General features: G+C 38.6%; 1 protein-coding gene across 1 annotated transcript in view; it reads left to right on the forward strand.

Annotated features, from left to right (window-relative positions):
• The window catches only part of myo16 (myosin XVI), a gene marked incomplete at both ends in the record, with an annotated part of 107,178 nt that overhangs the window by 79,053 nt on the left and 14,265 nt on the right, over positions 1 to 13,860 (forward strand). Inside the window, 4 exons of the mRNA XM_079464779.1 lie at positions 8,877 to 8,979; positions 9,863 to 9,959; positions 10,033 to 10,279; positions 13,296 to 13,666. Coding sequence (XP_079320905.1) covers positions 8,877 to 8,979; positions 9,863 to 9,959; positions 10,033 to 10,279; positions 13,296 to 13,666 — 818 coding nt within the window. The remainder of the gene's footprint in view (positions 1 to 8,876; positions 8,980 to 9,862; positions 9,960 to 10,032; positions 10,280 to 13,295; positions 13,667 to 13,860) is intronic.

Below are 13,860 nucleotides of genomic sequence, written 5' to 3' on the forward strand. Positions count from 1 at the left end.
GAACCAGAGGCTTGTTTTTCGGCTAATGACGCAGGAGTGTCATAAATTCTGGTGACGAACACAGCATTCTCCGTTTTGTTCCAATAGGATGCTGTCTCCTCCGTGCCGGAGCTTTCGTCACCATCATTTGCCGGGAAAAACAAGCCTCAGGTTCATGTGCAGCCGAGGGATAACGGAAGCTAGACATTACTGTTAATAGCGCTGTCAATATGGATATTTCTCTTAAACAAACTCATCGATTTGCTTCAGAAGACCTTTGTTAAGACCACGGAGCCGTGATAAGCCAATTTTTGATCGATGGATGCACTTTTTGGAGCTTCAAAAATTACACCACTTGGAAGTAAAAAGATACACGGTATAACTCCGACTGCGTTATTCTTCAAGAATAAAGTCAGATACCGTTAGGATGCCTTGAGAATGAGTAAAACTAAAGTCAATTTTGTTTCTTGGCTGAAGTATCTCTTTAATGGCCATTGTGAGAACTGTATTTTTGCACACCTATTTTTCTGATCGGGGGATAATGAGCGGTTTTGGAGAGCATGAAGTGCTCTCGGATAGGTCACTCTGATCTTAGCTCAACTTCTCATGACTGGAATAAAGAGAAATGGGATAACGCATCGAGGAGACGGTGCGGCGGGAAAGATTGGAAATTGGATTGAGAAAGGGGGCAGGATGTAATTTCAATAAATCTTGCCTGTGCTTCTCAGAATGTGAAAGTGGGAGATAAAAGCGTGAGGCAGAACGAAAGGGGAGCAGGCTGTTCCTTCTGTCAGACAGAGAAGTTCAGCGCGACTTTGGGTTCATCTTCCACTGGATCACGGCGCCTCTTCTTCATGTCACACTGACACTCCCAGAAGAGAACGGGTCCTCGGCGTAGTGTTCCTGCTCATTTCACACAGTGCCCGGAGAGGCTTATAAAGTCCTCACTCTATCTCTGACACCTTCTCTTCTATAATCCCTTTCAAACTTCATTTCTGTCTGATATTTAAACCTGGGGAACATTGCAGCTTCGCCACTTTTACGCATTTCTCTTTCTGTTATTTGATTTGAGGTGATTTAGTCAGATTCGGAAATTACTTTTCATTTGTATTTCCTAGGCATTGGAAAGGAATGTTTGTTTTAAATTTCTCTCCAAAGTCCCTTTAAGGCATGTTCAGTCAACGTACAATATTTCAGCAAATATGAATTCAGTTATATTAATGCAATTTATATTACATTTATACAATTCACAGATAAAAATGAGTAGTAGCTCACCCCAAAGTGAAAATTCTGTCATCATTTACTCAACGTCTTGTCATTTCAAACCTGTATGACTTTCTTTCTTCTGTTGAACACAAAAGATTTTTGAAGAATGTTGATAACAAAACAACCAATGGACCACAGTGACTTGAACATCCTGCTTCTTTGTGCCACGGATGAAAGACACATTTACAGGTTTTGAAGGGTGAATAACTGATGACCTCGCTTTTGATTCAAAAAATGTTTTTAAATTAAAATGTTCTCACTTCAAGGACATTTGTCTCTAAGATGCGATGTTTTCAACCGAAATGCTGTTTAAAAGATGTTTATTTGTAGCGTACAACAACAGCTCTTGTTTACGCTTCATAGTCGTCTTTGCTTTTTCTAGCTCTGCTGTCAGTTGTCTTTTCGTCTGTTTTTCTTCTTTTAGATTTACTCCGGTGTCTGATCATATAATCTCCTCCCCGCTGTTCTTCTAAGCGATGTAATTCAGCGTGCTTTCATTAGAGCACACCGTTTATGTTTCTGTGTACGGGATAAAAGGATTACGGTAACATTCCAGCGTGATAATGAATCAGGACACTGCTGGTCACATGACACTTAAAGTTTCCACTACTCTGCTGTAAACATCATGAATCTTTCAGAAAGAGAGAGAGAGCGAGAGAGAGAGAGAGAGAGAGAGAGAGAGAGAGAGAGAGAGAGAAGAGAGAAGAGAGAAAAGGACTACTGGACACTTAATCCTCATAAAACATTTTAGCTTCTAGACCGCATCTCGTGTTGATGTGGGATTAAATGGCCCAGGCTGGTTTGTGACATTTGTGTGTTTAGTCCGGGGGATAAAATAGCCCAGATTCTCTTGTGATCTGAATCATGTTTTGACTATGTAAAATGAGTAAGTAGCCTCACGATTGAGCCGTTCTTTAATAAATGTAGAGATGACATTTAGCATGACCTGGAATCGACAATTAGTTATAAAGCCATACGTGTCATTTAAATACATCATATTTTTCTGAATATACAGAGACTTTAATTCTTTAACTGTAGATATGTTCCACCCGCTTAAATGTTTCTATTTGTCTATGTCCAACTGTGTATATACATGTCTCACAAAAAGACAATGGATGTTTATTGAGCGTGTCAGCTAACAAAAAAGTTAGCTAACATTATATTACATGGCCTCAGGAAAGAGTCATTTGTTCTGCTGACATAGAACCTTTCAGGTTATGAAATACGCCTTCCCTTTATTTACAGAACGTATAGCAGCAGAGAGGCCTTCTCGTGATGTGTTGTGTTTCCCTGCGAGCGCCTCGCTGGGTGACGTGGTGCCATGTGCAGGGTTTGTTTTCGTTCCAGTGTGTACAACGTGCTAACATCACAATGAGACTGCGGCGGGCCAGACAGGGCTGCGGAGCGGCGGCAGAGAGGCCAGTCGATTGTGATGGAAATTTGAGGCTTTTCGAGCAGGAGGTTGGCTGATACAGAGGTCAATTTTCATGGGCGACGCATCGCCAAGACATGCGTGCGTGCTCTTAATGAAAGTCAAGCTGCTCACATATGTCTGCGCGTGAGCTTTTGCATCTTAATCTCTGTCTCTATAAGAATGCGCATTGCAAATCCTGTTGTATTTGGGATGTTAGAATTTCATGTCCCAGATCATTCTGGTTTTCAAAATTCCAGCGTTGTTCACCTTCTCTTAAATACTTAGTTACAGTCAGTGTTGGGTAAGTTACTCTGAAAAAGTTATTAATAACTACATTTCACTATTGTAGATATTACACAGTATTTAGTTCAATTACATCAGAAGTAACTGTAATTAAATTATAGAAAAATCCCATACTTTACTTTTTTAAGGGAAAAGTAATTAAATTACAGAAACAAATTACTTAGTAACTAGTTACACCCAACACTGGTTACAGTATACGCTGTGATGAGCAATTCCAGCATATGGATGTGACATTTTCAATCAAAACATGAAATATAAATTCTCAGAGGATGTATTTATAACCAATATATTGAATCATCCATTTATATTTTCCTAAACGTCCCGAAATAAGAGTGATATCATAGATAATACAGTATAAGATATATTATAATATAAGATATACAAAGGGATATTTTTCTGTTTTAAAAGACGTAACAATTATGGATGTGACAGAAAAGGACAAGCGTTTTGAGAGACAACATACTTTGTACGATTTATGTAAATTAAATGTTAAAGAAGCAAAAATAGCCTAAAAAATGGAGAAAGGATGACTCTTCATAGGCCACATAATATTAATTTTTATATATATTACGAGGAATAAGGAACATTATGGATGTGACAAATCACTTTGCAAAAGTGCTGAACAGAGACTTCTGTAGACTATTTAAACCACCAAATATTGACATCTGACCTATCCGTATGGTGAAAACCTTTAGTAAAAACTAGATATTTTCATTTCAAGATTGCCAAGATGTCACAAGAAAGTTTTATAGATAATTCTTTTTTGGAATTTGATAATAGTCAATAATCGTTTTTTTGTTTTATTTCAACCAAATTTGTGATAATACCAATTCAATCCAGTAAAAACTGCACAATTATTACAATATGAAAACATAACAATATTAATCAATTCTTCCAGCAATTTTTCTAGCATTTTTATTCTTTTTAAAGTTTAAATTATAAGCACTCAAAACATCCTAAATAGTTTATAGTCATGTGACCAGGAACAGCCACCACCCGCATCCAACTGTACTTATTTCCTTATTATATAGAATGATATAATGATATATAAATGACAAGTGTGCAAACCTGGTGAATGTTTGTTTCCAATATGCATTCTAGACTTATACATACGTTTTACAATATACTGATTTTAACAGTCAGGATGTACTTCATGTAATACATTACGGTACATACCGTCACAGGATGGGACCGCAGTCTTTGTATAACATTTGAGAGTAAAAAAGTGCATTCAATTGCAACTCCTTAAAGCCCAATGTGTACTTTCTTGGAGGCTCTAATGACAGAAATGCTATAGAATATACATAAGTATGTCTTCAGATGTGTATAAAAGACTCACATTACGAAGCATTATGTTTATTTCCTTAGAATGAGCTATTTCTCTACTCATACACCGTGGGTCCTCTTACGCGGAATTGGCCATGTTGTTTCTAAATGGACAAACGGAGCGTGTTTCTTAAATACGTTATCTTCTTTGGCAAAGAAGCGAAAACGTGACCATAGTGCTTCGAAAGGGAGGGGGGAAGAAGGGGAGTGAGCTGTAGGTCAGATGCCACAAAATTTCATACAATGGACCTTTAACTATCATCACAACATTTTGCTTGTTTAAATTCTACATCACCAGCATATATCTGAAAAAGATTAGCCCTTCTATCACATTAACACTAACTAGAGGGAACTAAAATCACTACAAACAATTTTTTGTTGCATTTCCCCCGATGCCGCATGCATGCTTTGTTCGAGGACACGCATGTGTTTGAGTTCCATTGACATGTGGATAAATAAAGAAGTGAAGTCCTTGCATAAATGCAGCTTTGTGTTTGCTTATGATGTGGAGTCACGTGTACCCACCATTGAGCACGTCTCTTCCAAGGATGCCTTGACTTCCCAAGGCGGATTGGAGCTCGCAGTCACAAAGAACCCATTCACAGCCTCTCGCGCCTCTGACAAACCATTCATGATCGTGTGTGAGGCCGAGGAGAAAGTCATTTTTTTTGAATGGATGTCGGTTATGGAATTGCGAACGAGAAGTTTTTTTTCTTCTTTCACTTCTCTATCATCATGATATACTTCTCTGTCTGTCTGTCTAAGGGGAAGCGTGGTGTATTGCCCGAGGTGTCCGGTACTCTCTGGCCCAGCACTAATGAATATGACAGGCTTTTTTATCACGGTTAAGCTCAAGTCCTGAGGACAAACTACTCATCCACATTTATACACAACTCCCTCACTTACAGAGACACAAATGCCGTACACCTAAATACAAGTACGTTTCAACCCTACGTGTGGTTGAAATAACCCAGCACCGTAGACCGTAGTTGACCATTTCTTTTATTGCTGTTTATACATGTACAAATGTAGTTTAAAGGTTCATTCAACGGCTCACTCCATCCCTCTCTTTTGAAACACTACGGTGGCTAACACAGGATTAAGATGTCGTCACATTTTAACTTTTTTGCCGATGAAGATCACGTATTTACGAAATGCGCTCCGTACATTAGTTTGTCCGTTTAGGGCTACTGTAGAAACAACATGGCGAATTCCGTGTAAGAGGACCCGCGGTGTATGTAGATAGAAATAGCTCGTTCTAATATAATACAAACATAACGCTTCATTGTGTATTTTTATAAACCTCTAAACACAAAGCTTTGTATATTATATTGCATTTCTCTCGATAGAGCCTCCCAAAAATTACACATTGGACATTTCCCATGCGTTATGTTTAGAGAACCATGATATTTGCTAAATTTGTATCCCAGCTACCTTGCAGTTTCAAGCTCTTTTTTGCTACTCTATTCATGGAGTGCCATTTGCCACTGCTCATTCCACCCAGTTTATTTGTACTGTATAAACACTTCGAACTCTCATATCATGTGATATTTATTTACTTTCACCTAGTGAGAGGCTTAATGGATAACAGCTGAGAACAGGAAACCCTGCAATAATAAACTGATTTACATAAGACCACATCTCTGCTTTCTCTCTCTTACACACACACACACACACACACATACATTTCTAATTTCAAGGGGAGGCGCTACATCTTTGCTTTTGTGAAAGCCAAAGCAGTTTGACTTGCGCTATATTAATATGCATGCTCATACACACTAGCACGGTCTTCGCTCTTCTTCCTCTGCCTGTTTGTTGACAGCAGAAATGCCGTCATTGGTTCTTTAATGCTATAATGATACTCAAGATAAGACATGATGGTCTGTTGTCATCTTGCTGTTTTATTGTGGCTATTTTCTGGAGCGACGTTGGCTGATTTTCCCCCTTACATAACCCCAATTTGGAGCTTAACTGCCAGGCAGTTCGGCCCTTTAGAGTTCATACGACTCAATCCCCAAAGGCCCCACAAACTCTGAGGGCATCGATAATTTTCATATTCATATACAAGAGGTCCTGGGTCTCCCCTGGCTCCCTTTATGGTTTACTACTCCTGTGGGATGCTGTAGGTCTTGGTCAGCGGACATTACCATACAGAAGGGGGGGTTTAGGGGAAGTTCAGAACCGCTGGGCTGCTGTAAATCACGTTGAAAATTAGATTCCGAGTTCATTTGGCTTCAGGTTTAAGCCAGTGTTTCACCCAGCACACGGAGGAGATCCCCCACTGCATAAGACCTTCCCTGGATCCACCCATCCATCTGTTCACCATGTGCTTCTGCATCTGTTTTGGTCCACCAGAGTATGTTAGTGGAGTCATGTTATTGTTGCCTGCAGCGAGGAGCTTTTTGTTCAAGGTGTCTGCATGTTTAAGAGAATAGAATTTACGACAAACAATGCAAGAAAACAGGAGATGTAATGGCGGCACGGCTTTAAATGGTATACACTTTGTAATAAAGTTCCATTTGTTAACAGTAGGTAATCTATTATTTAACTTGAGATGCCAATACACAAAATAGCATTTATTATTCATTTTTATTAGATAATAAAAATTGTTCATTATAATTGTCAGATTATATAGATATACAGATACAACAACAGATACAGTTCATGGTAATTTCCCACTAAAAGGGATTTCTGGGGTATTTTTAACTTTATAATTGTTATTATTATAATTGTTTTATTATCTTTGCATCTCTCATGACATTTATTTGTATTATCAATGTCTATTTATAGGGTACAATAAAATGTTGTGCGCATCATATACTTATTGACTACATAGACGTCACAATCTGAGAAGTGTTTCTAAATTATAATATTGCTGTTTAGGGCATAAGTGAAAAACCCCTCTCTCAAAAACTCCTGTTCAGTTAAAAGATCATTTCGTTTACTTATTCGTTTACAAAATCCCAAATTCGTGTTTTAATGAATACATGTGTTCAGGAATTTACAGCAATATAAACATGATGTGGCCCAAACGTACAATACAATCAAATATTAATACATTTAAAACGAATTGTTTTATTAAAACCAAACACAGACAGGAAGTTATCTTCGGACCAGGTATGTGTGTCCGATGAAACGTCCATAAACTCAGCTTGTGGGAATAATTACAATTTTGCATGAAAATCCAGGTTTTTCAATCTACATATAGTTATAATCTTGTTAAAATAAACGAAGTTAGTTTATTCAAGAATTTCATCATAGGTCTGTATATGCATTCATATGTCAATAATGCATAGAATTAATCAATAGAAATATTTGCATATTATATCAAAACAATTACAGAACGCATGCAAAACGCCAAGGGGGATTTCAGTGAACACTTGATAGATTTAGAAAATAAGCAGACTTTTTATCTTTACATTTAAGAAGAATAATCCGAGGTGTGTTTATGAAAAGGGTTATTTACACAGATGCATAATACAGCACAGAGATGTCATAGTAACATTTACACACACCACAATTGCGCGAAACAACGTACCATGCTCAAACATTTCTTCCAACACTCACAGAAAGCGGTACAGGTGAAGGGACCTATGCATTAACATTTACAAACAAAAACCTGACGATGTCAAGCTTTATTTGCAACATTTGCTATTCTTCTGTTGCCTTGTTCCTCCACTTAAACACAAACTATACAAAACACAAAGGTCTTTGTGAAATGCTGACACTCCACTCTTATACACTGCATCCCAAACATCTCTGAAGCGAAGCAGCACACTTAACAAGTGAAGAGTCGGCTCATGCATACTTGAACAAATTTACCATGCAGGGGTCAGTTAATGCGTGCTGGCCTTTCCATTCATCCACAAAACAAGCCTGTCTGCTTTCGTTATGGCGTACGCTGTGATTTTCATGAATGAATGTACCCGACTATATGTAAAGAACCAAAGAGCACAATTGTCAATACCGTTATGAGGTCAGAAAGCACCAATGCTTGCATTTAAATATTAGTCGCAGACATTCGAATGCATCATGCACGCACGTGTTTCTGTTAACTCGTTAATCGTTTGCTGTTAAATAGAAGTCACTCGCGCCAGATGTTCATAATGCATAATCCAAATGCGAAAACACCAACACACTTGTTTAATGGGCGTGTATGCGGCTTACCCTGCGTGCCACAGATGCTTGATCCCTCCAATCCAGAACAATGCTGCAAAGTTCTCCAAGTTTGACCTTTCTCTGTGAATGGTTGCCTTGCCAACCCACACCAGCAGATGCTGAGAAGTCACACAGATTCTTCAAACCCTTTGACCCTCTCATTGGGTTTTCCCACCAATGGACGCACGGGCATTTACTTGTGTATTGTCACTCTGTAAGTTTTCTTTGTAGAGTCGTGCATGCGTTATTCAGTTCGGCTGCCTCACATGGTTATTGTATTGAAAAATCACACGACTTGAACAAGTAGTTCGGCGTAGGTGGCTTGTCTTCGGTTCAGGCAAGCAACATTCCCAAACAGTAATTTGTGGCCATCAAGCTATAACGCATTAAGATGTGTATGACATTGCTGTTCTGTGGGTGTGTGTTGTAGATACAGAGAGCTGGTGGACACCATCCTCACGGAAAAAAAGAAGATGTGCGCAGAGGAGAAGTGCCGGCACATTCTGCAACATTGTAAACTCCAGGGCTGGCAGGTGAGCTGGCATCTTCAAAGCTTTAGGAAACATCATAAAGGGACAGATTGCCCGGTTGCAAAACAAAGTAAACTGACTGCGGAAGCAGAATTTTAAAGACCGCGTAAAATCAAAATTGGAGTTTTGTGGCATTCGTCCATGTCTGTCTAAATCTATATACTGGTGTCCAAGTAACGGTTAACAAAAAACACAGTTCTAATTTTCCTTTGGGGAAAATTATTCAAAACATTGCTAATATTGTCTAATAAAATGCTCTCTACAACACAAACAACATAAAAGAGGATTACAAACAGGGAGGGCCATTTGGTGTGTACCACATTTTCCCCTTTCACTTGAAAATACCCCAAAAACAGCTTGTTCAACGATTTCAGTTGTGTTTTTTAAGTTGTCGTTCTTTAACTCCCTTCTGAAGAGGAATGATGTGTGTCCTTTGCAGTATGATTTCAAAAAGTTTCCACGACAATGATGTACGTTTATGTAACACTGACAAGTATCTGTTAGATGTAATATGAGTATTCATTGACGTATTCCAGTCTGTTTTTAGGATTATTTGAGGTGAAATCCTTTTAAACATGGCGATGTAGAAGCAAAATATACTGATTGCACCTTTCAAGTATTACGGCATTGGCTTAGCATTTATTACATCTGAAATACTTCATTTTGATAGGCCTATCGCGACATTCCAAGGTCTGATATTTCCAGATAACAACCACTCAAATCTAATAACACACGGTAATCCGGATGCTGCAAATAATTTTGACAGGCACAGTTAATATTACACACACACAAAAAAAAATATATATATTTATTAGGGCTGTCAACGTTAGCCTGTTACATCTTGCCATTTTCTCTGTCCCTCTTATTATCTGTCTCATTGGTTCAGATGGGCAGCAGTAAGGTTTTCTTGAGATACTGGGAGGCCGATCACCTAAATGACCGCTGCCATCAACTCCAAAGGAAGATCATCATGTGTCAGAAAGGTAAGTTGACCATCACACCGAATGTCACAGTCTTGTCACTATTTTATTGTGCTAACGCATGTGTGTGATTTAGTGGTTCGTGGCTGGTTGGCCAGGCAGCATGCCCGTCACAGGCTCACCTCTCGGCAACAGGAGAAGTGCAGCGTGCAACGGTTCCTGCAGGGAGCGGAAGACTTGGGCATGCGTGTTTACGACAGCCTGGTCATCCAGAACGCAGCTGATATTGCTCGGGAGAACGATCGCCTGCGGGGTCACATCAGCGTACCGCCGCTGGGCGAGCGCCCCGAACCCGTTGGGAAAGAGGAAGACTCACCCAAGAGGTAAAACTCAGATTATACATGACGGAATATAAATGTTTTTACAGCAAATAAACACTGCACAGGAATTTCTAAAAATGTTAGCTGAATAATTATGTAAATAAGAAAGCATATATACAGTATAATACACATATACATGAATGAGTATGTAAATAACAAAGATGTTTTTAATCAAATCTGGCTTCTATATGTGAGGTAATGCATTTCTTTTTATTGAATTCTGAAATGATGTGAATAACAAGATCATTTTTGTTTCCTTTAGAGGTTCATTATTAGGAAATCTTGTTTCTTGCTGAAATTCAATCAGACGGGTCAGCACAGATCGGTCTACACTACATACTATATGTCCTCTTGACGGATTATATCAGACACTCTAGCAGTCTGAATGATGTTGGAGTGTCTGATTATAGTAGACTTTCCACTTGGGTTCAGAGAAGCTATAAAAATTCATGGCTTTTATTAGTTCCCCTTGTTCTTTGCAGTGCTAACAAAATGGGAACACAATGTCTCCGTTTGTCACTGATGTCAGAAGCAATTGCACTTTACGAGATGATGTTAGCGTTGTAAGAACTTAGCCGATAGGAAGACTGATCTGAAGTCAGTTGTAGATCATTTTAGTGGTACATGCATGCATGTGAATTGAGTTGATGGAAACCAAAAAGTTAGATTTTGACACGGTTTATGTGCACTTTTTAAAGCTTTGTCCAATGAATAATGTTGCCGTCATCCAAAAAAGCAGTGTTTTAACAAATTAAGAGATCATTCTAGGTTTTATTTATTCAGCCATTTCAGTCCAGTGTCTGTTAAATTTCAGCAAATTAAACCTCATGAGTGACATAAAGGGGCGGTTTCCCGGACTGGGATTCATTTAAAACAGGACAGGCCTTAGTTTATTTTGAAAATGTAAATAGTTTTACCAAACATGCCTTATAAAAAACATTACTTGTGTGCATTTTGAGACAGCACAAAGGTACTGATGTATTTTAAGAAATGTCAGTGCAAGCTCTTGTTTATTTTAGTCTTGGATTTGTCCGGGAAACCGCCCGAAGTCATCCAACAGCGACGTGAAAGACTGACAGCATAACAAGACACGTGAAAACTGTGATATAAATCGAGGTTATCGTGTAAAAAGATAATTGTGAAACTTTCCTAAATACGTGTACAAATATCAATGTTGTATTGCTTGAAAGTGAGTATAAACTTGATTTCTTTGCAGCATACAGAGTGTCTTTTCTGTTGTTTTGACCCGTTTTCACAGAAACAATATTTTTATTTTTATTGTAAATATTGTAAGGAGTTAACAGAATTAAACAAAAATATATAAATTTACCTAAACACATACCTATAAATAGTAAATAAAAAAAATGTATTTATATGGGTACCGTACATAAATCTTTTTTTTTGTTTCAGTTTTGTACTGACTGTCAAAAATGTGCCCATACTGTCACTGGGGTTGCACCCTTTTAAGGGGAAACCATTAGGGTACATATTGGTACAAAATGTATGTATGTTCGTAAATGGTATATAGGACCTTTTTAAAGGCTAAGGTCCCATCGACAGCCTTGGTACATTTCTGACTATTATTTCTGACAGTAATTTTGCGTTTAATTCCAAATAAAAGTTTTATAACAACACGAAACTAATGTTTTCAATCTATTTAATTAAAATTAGGAAAAATATACTTGACGAAACAACCCTGATCATGCACCTTGACATGATCTCTGTCTTATTGACTTTGCTTTTGGGTGACTTTATGCCTCTCCTGAGGTTTGTTTCTGTTGGAATTCAGCAAACTCTTGAATGGAATGGCCGTGTTAAATGTTAAAGTGTTGACTGAAGGCAAATTTCATAAACATTTGAACAGTAGTCATGCATGTACAGTATTAAATGTACTATATACTATACTAACTGCATATATACTGTACTAATTGTAAACTGTATTTACATAAATACACACAATTAAAAAGGTGTATTTGGGTAACATGGGTCTCATGCTTTCCGCTGTTATGAAGGAGGTGGGCTTATTGTTCCTCAAAACAAGCATTCATCTCATACATTCGGTTCTATTCGCTTCACAAATGGGGTTGAGTTGACGTGATTGAAGGATGGGGGTTTCGTAGCTAATCTAGATTTGTCAAACCCTGTGAATCTGAGCTGCCATTCTGCTAATCACAGAGAGATAAGACCCACCCCCACTCCGGGCTGGTGAAATCTCCTTAGGGTAAGTCACTGTAACCCCCGCCACCCCCTGTTTGCTCAACATCAACCACCCAAACGCCTATCGTGAAAGAACAACAGATGGTAGATCCAGATTAAAGGGGAAATATCAAACAAGAGTGTGGATGTCACATTACGGTATTACAGTCTGCTTAGAATATCAACAATGTTAATAATCTTTTCTGGCCTAGATTTATGTATTATCCCATTAAGATTGATAATGTAATGCTAATTTGTTGAGCCTTTTCTTTTGTCACGAAAAAACACTTTGAAATGACAAAATTACATACAATTATAAGTACAAATTTAAGCATTAGTTGTAATAGGTTTGAGTTATAATTCAATCTTCTGACATTTTATAATTAAAAGCCATTAAACCGGTAGGCCAAAATGTAAACTACTGTTACCCGGCCAGCCAAAAAAATAACCCTGTTGTTAGGAAACAGGACAACACCCATTCCAGTTAGTGTAGTGCAATGAAATGTTCTTGCACAGATCTGCTCGGACAGCTTGACACCGATGTATTGATTTTATGAAGGTTGAGACTGATCCTCTCACATTTGGCAGATGCTTAGCACCTTCACTATCCATCATACACAGAGACGGGACATATGTTTGCTTCTAGCGTGATGGTGAGAGAATGACTGAAAGAATAAATGTATGAATGCATGAATAATGACTTGCTTGAGAGGGGAAGGGCAAAGGGGTGCCAGATATGCCAATCGAGGGAATCAGCACTTTACCCAAACAGTTTTATCCTTTAACTCCATTGAATTATTAATTCGTTCATTCTTTTGTTTAGGGTCGTCGAAAAAAGCGGAAGGGTTAATGATGTTGCGGGCCGAGGGGGAGGCCGACCACTCCGACATTTCCGCTCCAGCTCTGTACCGCTCCCCCTGGTAATGGACAGCTTGGTACATTCCATCATTGGGACATCAATCAAAGCGGCCCTTCAACCTGCGCCACACTCCATTGAAGAGGGGAGTGGGGGAAACATGTCCTCGCCACGAAAACAACCTCCTCCCAAACCGAAACGAGACCCTAATACACGTCTCAGCGCTTCGTATGAGGTGGTGAGCGCAGGGCTGAGTATAGCACCTAAAGACAGCCCTGCTGACGGCCAGGCCTCTCCGTCTGGAAGCCCACCTAAAACTCAGCTTTCTCCTTCTGATCGTACGTATTGATGCTGTATCAGTTTAACCATGTCTAAATGTCTATTTACATACATTTTGTGACTTACAATATGTGGACACTCCCTCTATTGATAAATTAAGCCAAAAAACACTTTGTAAGACAGAAAACAACACTGGTCCAGAAGAACTTCATGTTCCCTGTTTTAGCTTTTAAAACGAAAAATGTAAAAATGT

This window comes from Barbatula barbatula (genome assembly GCF_947034865.1).
Source record: "Barbatula barbatula genome assembly, chromosome: 9".
In the NCBI taxonomy this organism is placed as follows: domain Eukaryota; kingdom Metazoa; phylum Chordata; class Actinopteri; order Cypriniformes; family Nemacheilidae; genus Barbatula; species Barbatula barbatula.